Genomic DNA, 17,931 nt, shown 5'->3' with positions numbered 1-17,931 from the left:
TGGATAAGGTCCAAATAGTCTGTCATCTGAAGTTCTCAGTGCTGTCTACAAGGAGGTGGAATAGACAAGAACAATCACATCCAATGTGTGGAGAAAACTGGAATTGGTCTTTCCTAGTTAGACAGGAATAAATGGTAACTTTAATAAAACATTTAATATCCTTTCTCCTCTGTATATTTCAACATTGTTTAGGACACCAAGTATTAGCCTGCTATCATTAGAGTTTCACATATTAAATGGCTATGCTGCATTTCAGAATTTGGCTTTTTTAAAGTTACATTTAAAAAATTATATTAAAAATTTATAAAATTCAATAACATATATAAAATGATAAAAGTTTACATATATACTTTAAAAATGAGATATAATTTACATTGAATACAATTCACCCAATTTAGTGTGTAGTTCTCTTTTGATAAGCACATACAGTAGTGCAACCAACAGCAATCAAAATACAGAATACTTTTATTTCTCTGGCAAATTTCCCCATTGTAACCTCTAGTGTCGACTACTTCCCCATACTTAACACCTGGCAACCACCGTCTCTATAGATTTGCCTTTTTTGAAAGGTTATGTGGAAATCATAGTTTGCAGCATCTTGAATCTGGCTTGTTTGATTTAGCATAGGCATTCAAATTGCATCCATCTTGTTATGTGTATCAGTGGTTTATTTCTTGTGATTGTTGAGTAGTATTCCATTGTATGGATATAATGCAGTCTGTTCATCCATTCTCCTGCTGCGGAACATTTGAGTTATTTCCAAGGTTGTTTATTACAAATCAAGTCATTACAAACATTTGTGCACATGTTTCTGTGTGAACATATGTTTTCATTTTCCTTGAGAAAATACCTAGAAGTAGGATTGCTAAGCCATGTGATGTGTATGTTTGATTTCAATAAGAAACTGCCAAACTGTTTTCCAAAGAGACAGTATCATTTTGCATTTCCAAAGAAATATATGAGAGCTCCATATGTTGCATATCCACATATGCAGTTGGTATTTTTAGTTTTTGTTTCCTTTTTTTCCCTTAGGCATTCCCTCGTTGGGGAGAGGATATAGTGGTATCTCATTGCTTTTCATTTGCATTTTCCCAGTGGCTAATGATATTGAGCATTTTCAGTTTGCTTACCATCTGTCATCTGTAAATCTTTGGTGAAGTGTCCAAATTGCAAGGCCATTTAAAAAAATTGGGTTATTTGTTTCCTTATTGTAGAGTTTGAGGGCTTTACATATTCTGGATACAAATCCTTTTTCAGCGATGTGACTCACAAATATTTGCTTCCAGTTTGTGGTTTACCTTTTCGTTCTCTTCACAGTTTTCAAATAGAAGTTCTTAATTTTTGATGAAGTACAATGAAGTACAATTTTTCTTTTTTTTCTTTATAGATCATACTTTTGGTGTCATGTATAAAAAATTTTGGCCTTACTGAATGAAGGTCACAAAAAAGGTCTTTGTTTTCTTTTAGAAGTGTTATAGTTTTAGATTTTATATTTAGGGCTCTGATACATTTTAATTTTCTTACATGGTTCAAGATATGAAATAGGGTTCATTTTTTTTTCATATGTATGTCCAAATGTTCCATCACCACTCATTGAAAAGATTTTCTTTTTTTCCCACAGAATTGACTCTTCACTTTTGTCAAAATCATATTGAACACATATATGTGGGTCTATGTCTGGGCTGTCTCTTCCATTACACTGGTTTATAGTCTGCCCTTTCTTGAATGGCACAATGTTTTGACTACTTTAGTGTTACAGTAAGTCTCAAAATCAGATGGTGATTGTTTTAGCTATTCTAGATGTTTGCCTTCCCAGATAAATTTTAGAAATAACTTGTTGATTTTGATTTTTAAAATCCTGTTGGGATTTTGATTGGTATTGCACTAAATCTATACAATGGGTTGGACAGAACTGACATAACAACATTGAGGCTTCCAATCCATGAACATGGTATATCTATCATTTACCTCTTCTTTAATTTGTTTCATCAGCATTTTGTAGTTTTCAGTATAGAGATCTTACATATATTTTCTTATATTTATTTATAACTAAGTATATAAAAGGCTTTGGTAATAGTGTAAATGATAGTGTTTTTATTTCAATTTATAGTTGTTTATTGCCAATATTTAGAAATATAATTGATTTTTGCATATTGACCTTGTATCCTGCATCTTTGCTAAACTCACTTTAGTTCCAATAGTTTTCTGGTAGATTTTAGGGGGATTTTCCAAGCTGACAATCATGTTGTCTGTGAATGGACATGGCTTCATTTATTTTCAATCTGTATGTCTCTCATTTCTTTTGTCTTATTGCACTGGCTAGGGCCTGTAGTGCAATTTTGAATATGAGTGATGAAAGTGGACATCCTCACTTTGTTCTTAATCTTACAAGGGGAGCATTTAGTCATTCACCTTTGAATACAAAGTTAGCTGCAGCTTTTTTGTGGATCCCATTAGCAGGTTGAGGAAGTTTCCTTCTAAATTTGCTCAGAGTTTTGATCATCAACAAAAGTTAAATTCTATCAAATGGTTTTTCTGCATCTATTGAGATGATCAGATGCTTTTTCTTTAATCCATTGCTGAATTAGATTTATTGATTTTGGAGTTTTAAAACACTTTTTCATTCCCAGGATAAACCTTGGTCATGATGTATTATTCTTTTTTGTGGAATTGATTTGCTAGTATTTTGTTATGAATGATGGTATCTATGTTCATGAGGAGTATTGATTGTAGCTTTTTTCCCTTGCAAAGCATTTGTTTAGTTTTGGTATCACAGTAATGCTGGCCTCATAAAATGAGTTGGAAATGTTCGTTCCTCTTCTATTTTCTAGAACAGTTTTTTTACAATTGGTATTATTTATCCTTTAAATGTTTGGTAGAATTTGCCAATAAAGCCATCTGGAGTTTAATTTGTTGGAATATTTTGAAGCAATTGTTTCTTTAATAAATATAGTGCTATTCAGGTTATCAATTTATTCTTGAGTAATCTTCAGGAGTTTGTGTCTTTTAAGGAATTTGTTCATACCATCTAAGTTGTAGAATTTATGGATAAGAGGTGTTTGTCCAGTATTTCCTTTTTAATGTGTGTAAGATATTAATGATGTCCTCACTTTCATTCTTGGTATTTCTAATGTGTCTTTTCCCCTTTTCCCTTGGTTAGTCTGTCCAGAGATTTGTATTAGTTATCTATTGCTGCATAACAAATTACTCTAAACTTAGAGTAATTCTTGCATCAGGAATCTGGGAGCAGTTTAGCTAGTTGGTTGATTCAGAATCTTTCATGAGGAGGCAATCAAGATGTTGACTGGAGCTGCAGTTTTCAAAGGTTTGACTGGAGCTGGAGGATCTACTTCCAAACTTACTGATATGGTTGTTGACTAGAGGCTTCAACTCCTGATCATGTGGATAAGACATGAAAACTGGCTTCCTCCAGTGAGTTATCCAAGAGAAGAGGGCGAGAGAATATGTAAGACAGAAGTAATGATAACCTAATCTTGGAATTGGAATGCCAGCACTTCTTCCACATGCTATTGATTGCACATACCAACCCTTATACAATGTAGGTAGGAACTACAAAGGTTATGAATACCAGGAGGTGGGGATCATTGGGGGCCATCATGGAAGCTGGCTACTACAGAGTTTATTGATTTTATCGATCTGTTCAAAGAATCAGTTTTAGATTTCTTTGACTTTATTGTACTTCTATTCTTGATTCCTGCTCTTTCTTAGTCCTTCCTTTTGCTTACTGTGGGTTTTATTTGTTTTTGCTCTTCTTTCTCTTCTTGCTGTTCTGAGCAAAGAAGGCTACTAGCTGTTGTTTTTTAAAACGTTTTTGCAGATAGATAAATCTTACCGAGAAGATGTGTATGATCTCTTTCCTGGGACATTCCAAACCATTGAACTGTTTGCAGATCACCCAGGGACATGGCTGCTACACTGTCATGTGTCTGACCACATCCATGCTGGCATGGAGACAACCTACACGGTCCTTCGTAACATAGGTACTGTTATCTGTCAATGATGCCAGATGATGGCACCAAGCTTCCTGTAGACCCTGAAAACAGGAGGCATGATAAAAACCCAGATATAGCCCTCAACAAGCTCAGAGTCAAGTAAGAGAGACATATATGTAAATATGTAACTATAATCAAGTATGCTATGTGCCGTAGCAGAATGCAGAGTACAGGGCTTACTGGCAGCAGGAGGGAATGGGTAACAGTTGGAGGATATGAGCCAAAGTTTCACAGAGGCCATGATGCTCCAGATAGACTCAGTGGGTGAGCAGAAGTGGGAAAGACAGACGGGGCAGGAAAGCATGTACATGGGAATGAAGTAGCACAGTAAGAATCCATAAATGATTGGCAGATGCTGACGGAATAAGTCCTCGCCGGTGAAATGAAATGACTCATGTCATGAAAAGAACCCCCTTCTGTTGTTAATAAAACAATCAACTTGTTCTCTTTGTGCAGACAACAGGATTCCTTACTCCACCACATCTCCTGGAGGGGCATCTCACCCAGCCACGGTGCCATCTAACGGTAATGATACCCTCTCCCCATGTAAATGAGTCAACATTTCACTCCTCAAGAATGGCAGGGGCCTGACAACTTTATCTTTTTCACAGAACGACCTGGCAAGGAGCAGCTCTATTTCTTTGGCAAGAATCTGGGTCCAATGGGAGCTAAGGCAGCCTTGGTCATCCTTTTCATCATTGGACTCCTCCTTCTAATTGCCACGGTGATTCTCTCCCTTAGACTCCGCTCTGCAATTAAGCAGACAGATTACCAGCAAGTCCAGTCCTGTGCTCTCCCCACAGATGCTCTGTGAACCATCTGGTCTCCCTCAACAGGAAAGGGTGATGTCCCACAGCTGGCCAGATGGCAGCCAACAGGGAAACTGGACCAAGGCATCACTCACCAAGGAAGGTTGACACTGTATCCTGGATCAGCCTTCTGATCCTCTGAAACATCATCCAAAGCAATTTGCTTTTATTTATTTATTTTTAAACGGGCTGTGAATAATCCTCAGGTATAAAACACAGAAAAAGGAGAATGGGCATGGCTGAGAATGTCAACTCTTAGTCTGTTCTCTGGATGGATTCACTGAATGGGAGACCCTCAGAAAGATATCTTTATATTCCATCTTTTATAATTCCTAGATTAAACAGTGCTTTCTTAGCTAACCACCAGTTTCTAGATGAACAGCTTCTAGAAAAAGTTAGAGTGCCTCAGACATTTAACTTTTTCAACATTGTTGCATAACATGCATCCCTTTGTTGTTCTATGGAAAATATCTTTCTTAGGAGTTCTTGGAAATGTCTAAGTCAGTGTCTGCTGAGAATTAGACCAAATAAATTTTTTGGAGGCTTTAACCAGCTCTCCTGGCCTTTTCCTCTTTGATATAAATAGCCTGTGCACTGCTTGTTATAAAAAGCAAAGTTATAAGCTTTTTTTTTTTTTTTTTAATTGCTGCTGTTTTTATTCAAACCTGTAGAAATACTTGAATATCTACATGTTTTTACAATATGTTTTTATGGCAATGTTTGTACTTTCAAAAATCAAGTAGAGAAAGTGTATTTCTACTTCAGACTGTGGGAGGGCTGAAAGTTGTAAAACAACATGTTAGGCTCTCCCTTTATGAAGCAGGGACTCCCTGAGAGTTTAGAGCAAGTTCTCTATAAGGGAGGGAAGCTTTGCAGGAGGCAAGTCCGGGCTCGAATTTGGAGTTTGATTTTTTCAATCAGTTAGAGGAAATCTTTTTTTTTTTTTTTTGTTTTTCTTTTTTTTTTTTTTTTTATTTATTATTATTATACTTTAAGTTGTAGGGTACATGTGCATAACGTGCAGGTTTGTTACATATGTATACTTGTACGAGTTGATGGGTGCAGTAGAGGAAATCTTTACAAGTCTCCATCTTCTATGAAATAATAACATTCTCATTGTATGAGAAACACCAGGAGGAATTTATCAATGTAGGTGACTGGATAGGAGAAGGGACCTCTGAAGATCCTACATTCTGTGCTTTTTAAAGATATACCCCTTTATGGAAGGAGAAAAAAAGGAAAAGGAAAGGTGAGAAAAAGATAATCTTGGTGGCAGATTCTCTTAAACCATTAAACCAGCTTTGAAAATTAATAAATAATTTCCAAGGTTTGAATGCAAAAAAAAATTATTGAACAACAAAACTCAACCCATTATGAGCAATCTACACGGTCCTATACTTAGACATTAGGTGTAAGATTGATAAAAGCAACATTGTTTATTACAAGACTGAGAAATTGCTTTTAGCTCTGGGTGAGATGCCCTGAGATGCCAATGCCAATGCTAGATGAGTGATACTGGTATGCCTGCCTTAGCAGTGGGTCATTTGAATGTCAAAGTGAATGATAAGGAGCTAAGAAATATTCTGGTGGAGGGGCCTTTCATACTGTCTCATCTTCATCTTGATGAGGGGAAATGGGTAATTGGATAGAAGCTATAGTCTTAACATAAAAGGATATAAATGCTAATAGTTCTGTTCATAGTTTGCTTGAATGTCATATTAAACACCATACACAAAAGCTTTTGAATTTCAGTCTGCTAACCGTGGACAATGTGATTTCATAGTACATGTTCTACAGTTTTCATACATGTGTAGGCTGCAATTTCATAATAATTATGGTAAATGCCTTATTTATTACCCACCTTAGTAAGACAAGTTGTTGTGTTTTTTTTCTTCTCAGTTTATTTTTTTAATGAAAACAAAACCACAAAGTAGTTTGATTGCATCATTTCTCGTTTTAATAAAGTTTCCTATAACGTGGCTATTTGCATGGTTATTTTCACTTAAAATTTTCTATCACTGAACTAGGGGAGGTGGTTAAAGGGGAATTAATTTTTAGATATTTAGGAGCTATGACTATGCCAATGATACTTGTTAGAGGAAAAGAAACAAAATAATGTATCTCCACAAATAATATGACTTCTCAAACATTGTTTCCTCAAACATAACTACACTCCTTGTTCTCAGCCTCACTCTTGAGAAAATCAACTTGGCCTTCACGCCTTCACTTACACACACCTTTCCCTCCTGTTAAAATACAAGTGTCCCTGCTCCTAGCAGGGCAGTCTCTTCATTTGACTTTGGGCCTCACTGCTTCTTGCTTCTTACCTTGGGTGTCCATTTTTCCTCCTCCTGCATCTTTCTATGAAATCATCAGCAATGTCCGCCACTAAAAACAGAAAACAATGAGCTGTCTTCTTTAACTCTATAACCCCCTCCGACCCAGTTTCTCTCTTTCTTTGATAGCAGAACATGGAGGTATTCACACTTGGTCCCTGTACCACCTCACCCCATGAATTCCTCAGCGCATTCTGACGACTTTCAATCCAGCGTGCCCAGCCCCCACGCCCCAATCTGCTGTGGTAGAGATCACCAACCATGATGCCATTTCCAGTGGCTTCTTCTCCATGTTTATCTTACTCAACCTCTCAGCAACAAGAAACAGCTCCTTCCTTCTGAACACTCAGAGTCTCTAGTCCCTTGGCTCTGCAACATGACTCTCTGCCAGGCTTCCTTCTTCCTCAATGACTATTCCTTCTCAATCTCTTTTGCTAGTTCCTTCTCCTCTGTCTGACCTAAATGTTAGCATGCCTCAGAACTTGACACTGGGTTCTCTTTTCTCTTTTTTCCCTCTGTGGTAGGCTGAATAATGCCCCGAAGATGTCATGTCCTAATCCCTGAATCTGTGAATGTCACCTTATGTGGTAAAAGGGACTTTGCAGGTATGATTGCTTTAAGGACCTTGAAGATAGGAAATTTATACTGGATTATCCATATTGACCCTATATGTAATTACAAGTGTCCTTATAAAGAGAGGCAGTGGGAGATTTGACTACAGAAGAAGAAGGCAATGTGACAACTGAGGCAAGATGCTATGCTGCTTAGAGATGGAGGAAGGGGTCATGGGCCAGGGAATGCAAGGAATGCAGCTCCAGAAGCTGGGAAAGGTAAGGGAATGGATTTTCCTGTAGAGCCTCCAGAGGGAGGTTGGCCTTGCAGATATCTTGAAACTGATTTTGGACTTCAGAGGTCCAGAACTGTAAGAGAAGAAATGTGTGCCACCAAGTTTGTGGTAATGTGTCACCAGCTACTCCATAGTTTATTTTATCCATCCTTATGATTGGAAAACCATTTTTCTGTGAATAAATTCAAAATGTGTTTCTCTAACCCTGACCTTGGGCTGCAGATTCACACAAATCTTGCTTGAGTAGGGTCATTGCAGTGGTCCCCAAACCAGCCTCTCCATCATCACTACTGCTCCTTTCAACCACTGTCCACACATTGCCTCGTGTTTTTCCAAATTTCATCCCTTCTCTGGTCGCTACCCTTTACTGTCTTCCCGCCGCACTTTTAATAACATCCAAACTCTTTACCTTGGTCTTTAAGACCCAGCTTGACTTGGCCCATGCCCACTCCTCCAACTTCTTCAACTCTGCTCAAGCTTTCATCTGCTCCTATACCCTGCTAGTTCTTTCTTGCCTCAGGGCCTTTGCACATGCTGCTTTCTATGCCTGGAATGCTCTCTCTCTCTAGCTTCCTCATTCCCTCTCTGTATTAGTCAGGGTTCTACTAGAGGGACAGAATATATATATGTGTAAGAGGATAATAATAAGGGTCTTGTGCTTTTAGATGCTTAATCTGCCAGTCATGTGTAGAATGGATGCAGGAATGGGGTACATGGGAACTCTCTGGGGGTGTGTGTGTGTGTATGTGCCTGTAGAAATAGAGTCTGGCTCTGTCACCCAAGCTGGATATATATCATTATATATATAATGATATATAATATATATAATATAAATATATATAAAACATATAAAATATAATATATATAATGATATATAAACTCATATATGTGTGTGTATGTATATATATAAGTTCATTAAGTATTAACTTACATGATCACAGGGTCCCACAATAGACTGTCTGCAAGCTGAGGAAAAAGGAGAGCCAGTCCAAGTCCCAAATCTGAAGAACTTGGAATTTGACTTTCGAGGGCAGGGAGTATCCAGCATGGGAGAAAGATGTAGGCTGAGAGGCTAGGCCCATCTCTCCCTTTCACATTTTTCTGCCTGCTTTATATTTGCTGGCAGCTGATTAAACTGTGGCCAATGGATTACGGGTGGATCTGCCTTCCTCGGTCCACTGACTCAAATGTTAATCTTTCGGCAACACCCACACAGACACACCCAAGATTAATACTTTGTATCCCTCAATCCAATCAAGTTGACACTCAGTATTCAATATCATACTCTCCTAGCTTTTCTAGTTCACATGTGGGTTCCCCTAACTTCCCTCTCTAAAGTGGGTCCTTCCCCCTGTTATTTACTATCTTCACTGTTTTCCTTTGCAGCACTTATTACAGGACATAATCATTTTATGTCTGTTGGCTTAAGTTTTGTCTGCCTCTTCGGCTGGAATGTAGCTCTGTGGAAGCAAGGACCCCTGACCTGTTTAGCTCACTGTTGCATCCCCAGCAGAGATCATAGTACAAATACACAATAGTTTATTAGCAAATATTTATTGAATGAATGAATGAATATATAAAGAGATTAGGCAGTCTACTGAACTTCACTATTTTGACTTAGACTGTTTTGGTTGCAAAAGCTCTCATATTCAAATGTCAAGGGTCTCCAACAAGTAAAACAGAGTTCTAAGAGACTGGCTATGAGGTTCACAACCTACCTTGGTTTCTTTTTTGTTTGTTTGGTTAAGACAGAGTCTTGCTCTGTTGCCCAGGCTGGAGTATAATGGTGCAATCTTGGCTCACTGCCACCTCCACCTCCTGGTTTCAAGCGATTCTCTTGCCTCAGCCTCCTGAGTAGCTGGGATTACAGGCATGTGCCACCACGCCTGGCTAACGCCCGGCTAGCTTTTGTATTTTTAGTAGAGACATGGTCAGCCAGGCTGGTCGTGTTGGCCAGGCTGGTCTCGAACTCGTGGCCTCAAGTCATCCACTGGCCTCGGCCTCTCAAAGTTTTGGAATTATAGGCGTGAGTTACCGCACCTGGCCTCCACCTTGGCTTCCTTCTAACAAATGATACTGGGACAAGGGGAGAGGCAGGGTGGACATGGGAGGAGGATGCGTGATTTAATCCCTAAGTGTATGTTCTAATTATAAAAAAGTGATTTCATCAAAAACAAAGCATGAGAAACAGCCAAGAGGAGCTAAGAAGACATGCTGATGAAAGAACCATACTATGGTACTCTAGATGGGCTCCTGGAACAAAGGATATTAGGGGGAACTAAGGAAATCTGAATAAACTATGGACTTTAATTAATGTATCGATATCTCATTTCTTGTAAGAAATATACCATGCTAATGTAAGACAACAATAATAGAAGTCTTGTCCTTTAAGATGATTAATCTGCCAGTCATGTGTAGAATGGATGCAGGAATGGGGTATATGGGAACTCTCTGGGGGGAGTGTGTGTGTGTATGTGCGTGCACATACGCACGCGTGTGCAGAGAGAGAGTCTGGCTCTGTCACTCAAGCTGGAGTACAGTGGTACAATCATAGCTCACTGTGGCCTCAAACTCCTAGGCTCAAGCAATCTTCCTGCCTTATCCTCCAGATTAGCTAGGACTACAGGCACACACCACCACACCTGGCTATTTTTTAAATAAAACTTTTTGTAGAGATGGAGTCTTTCTATGTTGCCCACGCTTGTCTTGAACTTCTGGCCTCAAGTGATAAGTCTATGTTTTAAAAAAACAATGTTATCTACACTCTCATTTGATATGTTAAAGTCCTGTGGTTGGTAATAACAGCTATCAAATGCTAAATGCCACCAATGTGGCAGGTACTGTTACATATATTATCACATTTAATCCTTAGAACAACTCAAGAGGTAGGAAGCATTATCCCTATTTGGAGAATAGGGAAATTGAGGCTTACAGATTTCCAGGGACACAGCCGTAGTCACATATCAAGTAAGTGACAAACCCAGGAGTTGAACTCAGGGTCTTACCTTCTCATTACTCCCAAAGAATGGTGGCACATGTCAGATTGTCTGATTTGATTTTTACAGTAGGAAAAATGGCTCCCTTAGCTACCACACCCTTCTGTGCTACTCATTTCTATCCTCCAGACCACAGCACCAGTTTGGGCCCTTGTTACTTCTCCTTTGCAAAACTTTGACAGCCTCTTACCCAGCCTCTCCATCTCCACTCTCTGCATTACAGTCCATTGTACACATGGCTGGCAGATTAATCATCTTAAAGCACAACATCCTTTATATTCCTCCCCTCCAGAAACCCCCTAATGCCTACTGAAAAAAATCCGAACTACTTCCTCTGACCCAAGTTTTCATATTTGACTTGGCCCTACACCAGTGTCCGGTGGCTCCACATCCTATTTCCCAACAAGTTCTCCATCTGGTTTCTATTTTAAATTCATTGAAAGTAGAATGGCATCATACTGAAAGTAAAAAATTGCCAAAACTGAGGGCAATTTATGCAACTGCTGAGATTCAGCCCAGATCCTCAGAGGAAACTGATATGTAATGAAAAAAGAGATACGCAATCCACCATCCCATCACAGAAGGCAGAATGAACTAACTGCTAAGCCAGAGGAAGAGAGCAACAAGGGAGGGAAGGATTCATTACAACTGGAGGATCCTGGAAGGCTTCCTAAAAAGGGGTCATTTGAGCCTATGGGATGAGTAGATTTTGGCAAGGAGAGAAGGGAAATGGCACTCATTATTTCCTCACTCCCAGAAATCCCCTGTTCCAGCTCTGAATGTCCCAACTGACACATTCTCTCAGGCCCTACTTATTCTCTGTACCTCCCTTGGTATACCCCACTTTTCACAATAATCACTCTTTCTACCTTGCATTATAGTTAATTGTGTACGTGCCTTATTTCTCTAAGCCATAGGTCTTTGAGGAAATGGAATGTATTCATTTCATTTCTGCTTCCCCATCCACTCAGCGTAGAACTGGCCCATCACCAGCCTCTAATATATGCCTGGAATGTATGGATAAGTGAGTGTGAATTGGGCCAGCTTTAAAAAGTGTTCAGATGCCTTCAGACATTTATTTAATACTATGAATTAAAACATCAACTCTGTGTGAGGCATTTGTGCTAAGTGTTGAGGATAAAAGTGCTACACATGGGCATGGACCTACCCTCAAGAAGTCGATCATATAAAGGCGTGGCAAACACTAAATAAATGAATAAATATTTGTTGAGTTGTAATTGTGACTATTTTTTAAGAAGGAAAAATAGAGAGCAACAATGACAGATGATACGTACCTAGATTCACAAGTTGCCAGGCACTGGCACTGGGCACTACCCATGTGTTAACTCATTTGGTCCTTACCACAGTCCTAAGAGGTACGACCTTTTTAAAGATGAGAAAACTGAGACACAGGAGAGTCAAAGAACTCCCCAAGACTCACAGCTAGTAATTAGTGTTGCTAGTATTATGGGAGAATTTCACAAAGGGACCTAATCTAGTCTGTCTACTTAGGGAAGGTAAGTGACATCGAGCTGAGGCCAGGAGGGTGAATAAAGGTGGGCTAGGCAAAGAGGCCACTGTGGGGAGTGTTTGGGGTGGGAAGGCCTGGAGGAGGCCAGGGGCTTAGCTAACTTGAAGAACTGAAAGGAAAGCAGTGAAGCTGGTGGTGAGGTAGGCAGAGGCCATGCTAAGAAATTTGTATTTTATGCTAAAAACAATGTTTAAGTAGAAAACTTTAAGTAGAAAAGATGATCCGACTGGAGCTTTGAAAAGCTCATCCTGGCAGCTGTAGAGGAGAATGGATGGGGACCCTGTCGCACATATTTCCTATATGTGGTTAGGAGACAGGATGGTGAGTTGAATTGGGTATTGGGAGTGCAGGTGGAGGGGTGTCAGATTTGCTATATTTAGGAGACAGAAGTAAGAGAATTTGACACTTGGTTATGGCAGCTGTGAGAGATGGAGTGTTGAAGATGGACTCCAGGATTCCAACTTGGGTGCACGGGTGGCTGGCGGTACATTTAATAAGATGGGGAAGATGGAGTTCAGATTTAAGGGGAAGATGAAGACTGAAGTCCTGGTCATTGAGTTTGAAGCCCTATAAGCGATCTCTTGGATGTGTGTTCAGCGGCCAGGCTGGGGTGGAGAGGTACACGTGGAAGTTGAGGCTTGTATCGGTGGACCCACAGAGAAGAGAGCCAAGCCCTGCCCCAAGGTGCCCTCGTGCTTGCAGGTCCTGCCTGCTTCAGATGTTGCTGGTGATAACCTACATGCCACAATTGACAGGGCTTCCAAACTAAGCCATCTGAGAAAGGTCTTATGATTCATGGCTTAGATCCTGTCCCTGAGTAAAAAATCTGTGAGTCCTTGAAATCTTTTTGTCAGTTCCTCGAACTGTTGATGTACTGATTAATATGTAAAAACTGACATTGAAAAGAACACTTGACTTGTTTCTGAATCATATAAACTTTGATATTCTTGTGCACAAAACATTTTAGACTGTATGTTGTCACCCGAAGCCAGTGACTGTAACCTGTGTACCGCACCCTCCAATGAAAAAAAACTCAACTCCGACATGAGGGGTCCTCCTCCCTTTTCCTAAACTTTCTTCTAAAACCCTTCCAACGTGTAACACATTTTGAAACATGCCCAACTTTGCTGGTAAGTCTTCTTGGGTGGATCCTCACATTTAGCTTCCGATAAATCGAATTATTTCTACCTCAACAGCCTTAATTTCCGTGGACACTTGTCAGAGTATTTCCTCCTGTCTTTCTATCATCCACTTCCTGTGAGCTGTTCAGAAGCAGCTCTCTGCAGTCTCAACACCCACCTACCTGCAGGCCGCCCCTCTGCTGGCTCCCAGAACAAGGCTCTGATTGGGATGGCAGAGGAAAGAGAAACGGGACCAGCAGCGCTACTCAGGCCTCAGACGGGTCATACTCCACACTCACCAGCGTTTCCACGCCACCATCTCACGCGGAGCTCCTGGAAGGGTCCAGCGCTCCCTCTGCAAGGGACCGTCTGTCTACACCGCTCGATTGGCCTTTTACGGCACTGACTCTTCTTTGAAGTTTTTACAGCTCCTTCTAACCCATTTCACTGTGTTGGAAATGCTGGGGGTGGGGCGTAAAGGGGGCCATCCCGTCCACAGAAAGAGTTGCTTGCAGAAATGATTTTAAAATTCCCGGGTGCCAGGACGTGAGGAGAATGCGGCCGGGAGGGACGGGAGAATTTTCAAAGGTGCCGCTCGGTGGGAAAATCCCTTTGTCGGAGAGAGGGCCCGAGGGGCGCGGGATGCAGCCGCGCCCACCCCGCCTCGCGTCACCGCGTCTCCGGAAGCTCCACGCCCCTGGGTACTCGGTTTCCCCGGATGGTTCCGGAAGAGCGCGGCGCGGCTGGCTGAGAGCGCAGGGCAGGCCCGGAGGCCCCTTCGGCAGCCGGGGCGACGCGTAGGCGCAGGGCCAGAGGAAAGCGCTTTGTCTCGCGCGTGGTTCCCGCGCCTGCGGGCGCGCGGGAGAGGCGCGAATCCGAGTGCCGCGCGCGCCCCGGGGACTTACACCCGCTGAGCGCGCGAGGTGGGACCGCAGGAACCGGAGCGCCCGGGTCCCCGCCCCGCCCCGCCGGCGGCGGAGGCAGCGAGCGCGAGAGCCCGGCGGGGTCGCTGGGAGCCGGAGGCACCGAGACACAAAGGCAGGCGGGATGCGGGAGCATCTGGGGAGCAGGCAAAGGGAAAGCGAAAGCCGCACGCCCGGCCAGTGACAGGGTGAAGGAGCCGCGCAGCTCTCCCGACGCCGGCAGTACCAAGTCCTGCCTGGCCGAGCCTGGTGCGCCGCAGCCATGGCCATCGCCCACCTGGCCACGGAGTACGTGTTCTCGGATTTCTTGCTGAAGGAGCCCACCGAGCCTAAGTTCAAGGGGCTGCGACTGGAGCTGGCCGTGGACAAGATGGTTACGTGCATTGCCGTGGGGCTGCCGCTGCTGCTCATCTCGCTGGCCTTCGCGCAGGAGATCTCGATTGGTAAGCCTCGCCCAGGACGGAGGGGAGTGGCCGCCCCGGTCTGGCCCGGTGAGCTGCGATTTTACGGCTCACAGGCCCGAGCCTGGGCACGCCCAGCTGTGATGGTAGTGAGCGTCAGGAAGGACAGTGGTCCCGGTTTTATGGTCCAAAGCGTTCTTTGCCCAGGTGTTTGTTTCATTGGTACCCTGGTCTACTCTGCTCGCATCCCTACTCCTCAGTTCTTTTGTTCCTTATGCCCCACTGATCGGATTGTGGCTTACGGTTTATGTTCCACCCTTAGAATGGGCACCTTGCCACCAGATTTGCCAAAAATAGCAGTGTCCCCGTTTTTCACCCCGTCTCCTACGTACTTGTGCAACCGCTTAAAATTTTGCACCAGAGAAGTTCCTGAGTGGCTGCATGGAGAATGTGAAGACCGGTGCTCCATGAGAAGTGTGTTCTTTCACTATCTTACATATAATTGGTGTTTGCTGAGATCTTAGCTCTCTAGGGTTGTGCATGATGGGAAATATCTGCACTTGGCAGGCATTAGAGGGATCCTCCACTTGGACGGTCTTACGAATGTGAGATGAACAAGTCCCCCTCCTGTAAATTCTCATTTGAGCTTCATAACTGTTGTGTGAGATTGGAAAGTCTGGTGGTTTGGGCAGGATCATGTGGCTATGTGGCTTATCTTCCTCATCAGCTGTTCTGACTTTCCACACAGGAGAGAGTGCTTATGAACCAACAGGAAGGTAGTGCAGGAAGGTTAAATACAGTTCTGTGGCAGGGGGAAGAGAGGACCCATTGCGACTGGACTTTGGGAAAACTTTTGTCAGAGGGTGGGTGGGATTTGGATAAGCAGGAGTAAGACCTTTGTTAAAGTTTTGAGATGGCGGAGAATGTTATATGTTCCTGGAAAGAGAGACACAGTGACCGTCCTAGCCAAGGCAGGAAGATAAGTCAGAGTTCCTGGAGTCTGAGAGTGAATATGGTCCTGGGTCAGCCTGGAACAGAAGAGTGTAGGCTGATGGTTTCAGAACTGTGAAGTTATTGTTTGAGCAGAGGACAGACTGGTTGAAAACAGCACTAAGTAAATACTAGCCTGATGGTGGCATTTAGGGTCTGGGAAGAAGGTGAGAGGATGGGGCCTGGAGGGCTGGGTGCCAGAGAGCAAGGCATCAGTTGAAGTCTTGTGCACAGGTGTGAAGAGTGGAAGAAAACAGGTGGGTGATTGCTGTGAGATCAAGGAGTAAATAAGCAGCACTTGAGTACCTAGTTTTTCATAGGCCATGAAGGGCAGTACTGGTTGAACGCGCTGTGGAGGTTGTATGTCTGGCTGATTGGAGTGTGGTGTTGGTGGGAATTGTGAAGTTGAGGGAAGAGTTGATTAGGAAAGAGTGACGGTGAGTGTGATTTTGCAGTCTGCAGCATTAAGTTGTTCAGTTTCGCAGGAAGTTGCCAAATTCATGGTGGAAAATAAGTTTTTCGTTTTCCTGTATTTGCATAGGCATAGTCATCGGGATTTTCTTTAACTTTCCATTTGACAGTGAATTGAGGCTTCCAGCTGAAAGGAAACCACCAAGTAGCATGAGTCATGGAGATAATCTCTCCCTTCAGTCAATTCCTCCTTCAGTACTGGCTGTGTGCTGTGTGCTGAACTCGGTGCTGACCTCCAAGCACCCGGGAGTAAAAGAGGCATGGTCCCTGTCTTGGAGGTGCAAGTCTTGGGTACCTGGTTGGGACAGAAAGGCAGGAGGGAGGAGTTAGTCACCCTCTATGACTAATCTCCACCTCTAGCGCATGTACTAGAGGGACTCTAAGGCACCTGCACCTGTAATGCCTTAGATACATCTAAATTGGTGGGCTGAGAGGTATTTTGGGGGTATTGGGAGTGGTTTTACCTAGCAAGAGTCTGAGGTCGTGCTGTGTGCATAGCACTGTGTGCTGAGGGAGGTGGGAAAGGATTTTGAGACCTTGTTCTTGCCCTGCCTTCTCTCTGCCCTGTGGCAATTTACTATGCAGTTGGGCACTAACATATCTGTTAGCAGGTAACACCATTCAGCTGTGTGTAAGTCAGCACCCAGACAGGTGTTGAGCTATGAGCTCCAGGCTGGTGAAGGTTGGCAGGCACTTGGGTGAGGAGCTATCGAGCAGACTCCCATGTTTTCTAAAGTGTTTTCAGGAGTTCCAGGGGAGGACGGACATGTAGGATGAAGCTAACAGGACCAGGGAAGACCTATTAGATCAGGTATACATTTAGATAAAACCAGAAGAAGGGCTTTTGAGAAGAGGGGAGAGGTACATAGACTAATACATGGAGTTGGTACAGTGAGAGGGATCATGTTATGCAGCATTTAATTTTGTGTAGTTAGTAGTATGCACTCAGCCAAAAGAGATGAGAACAACAATAAAGGGAGAGTGAAGTAATTGAAATGGAGCTGGCACTTTGCCCACCGTATTGGTCAATGAACACAAGCCCCAGGAAGACACTGAGATAAGGCCTGCAGACTTAAAACATGGCTTCATCCTCCCTCTGCTGATAATTCCTCCTTCCCTCTCTGGTGCTTGGAATACTGTTTTGTTGAACTTAATACAGAGCTTTATAACCTGTCTATGCATGTTTTGCATGGAGATTGAAACTACTCTATAAACATTTGTTGAGTGAATGAAAGGTGATAGCTTTTGGCATCATCAGACGTTGTTGATTGATTCTGGTGTGCATGATGCTGTACCTTGGCAACGGGGTGTCAGACACACGTAGGACTTAAGAATCTTTTCTCTGGAAGCACAGTCTAGTGGAGAAGTTGAACGCATAACCCTCCTAATACAGGATTCATGAAACCTGGGCAGTGTCCGAAGTGTATACTAAAGCCTAATGCTGTGGGAAGGCAGAAGTAAGGGTTTTTTTCTGACTCAGGAACGGTAAGAGT

General features: G+C 42.6%; 3 protein-coding genes across 4 annotated transcripts in view; 2 read left to right on the top strand and 1 right to left on the bottom strand.

Moving 5' to 3' along the window:
- HEPHL1 (hephaestin like 1) overlaps positions 1-5,371 on the top strand; it is a 78,524-nt gene extending 73,153 nt beyond the window's left edge. The window contains exons 18-20 of one of the 2 annotated variants that reach the window (XM_003910553.5): positions 3,839-4,001; positions 4,470-4,538; positions 4,625-5,371. In XM_003910553.5, the coding sequence (XP_003910602.4) occupies positions 3,839-4,001; positions 4,470-4,538; positions 4,625-4,827 (435 nt within the window). In that variant the 3' untranslated portion in view covers positions 4,828-5,371. The remainder of the gene's footprint in view (positions 1-3,838; positions 4,002-4,469; positions 4,539-4,624) is intronic. The other variant, XM_031653028.1, reaches the window with a different exon arrangement.
- The window catches only part of LOC116269817, a 36,474-nt gene that overhangs the window by 8,762 nt on the left and 9,781 nt on the right, over positions 1-17,931 (bottom strand). Inside the window, exons 2-3 of the mRNA XM_031653957.1 lie at positions 13,953-15,059; positions 7,150-7,210 (exon numbers count right to left, since the gene is read on the bottom strand). Of these exons, the coding sequence (XP_031509817.1) occupies positions 14,323-15,059 (737 nt within the window). The 3' untranslated portion in view covers positions 7,150-7,210; positions 13,953-14,322. The remainder of the gene's footprint in view (positions 1-7,149; positions 7,211-13,952; positions 15,060-17,931) is intronic.
- PANX1 (pannexin 1) overlaps positions 14,355-17,931 on the top strand; it is a 59,986-nt gene continuing 56,409 nt past the window's right edge. The window contains exon 1 of the mRNA XM_003910554.5: positions 14,355-15,019. Within this exon, the coding sequence (XP_003910603.2) occupies positions 14,839-15,019 (181 nt within the window). The 5' untranslated portion in view covers positions 14,355-14,838. The remainder of the gene's footprint in view (positions 15,020-17,931) is intronic.

This window comes from Papio anubis, chromosome 12, assembly GCF_008728515.1.
Source record: "Papio anubis isolate 15944 chromosome 12, Panubis1.0, whole genome shotgun sequence".
Classification (NCBI taxonomy): domain Eukaryota; kingdom Metazoa; phylum Chordata; class Mammalia; order Primates; family Cercopithecidae; genus Papio; species Papio anubis.
Note: the sequence above shows the minus strand (reverse complement) of the source record. Positions and strands in the feature narration are given on the sequence as shown.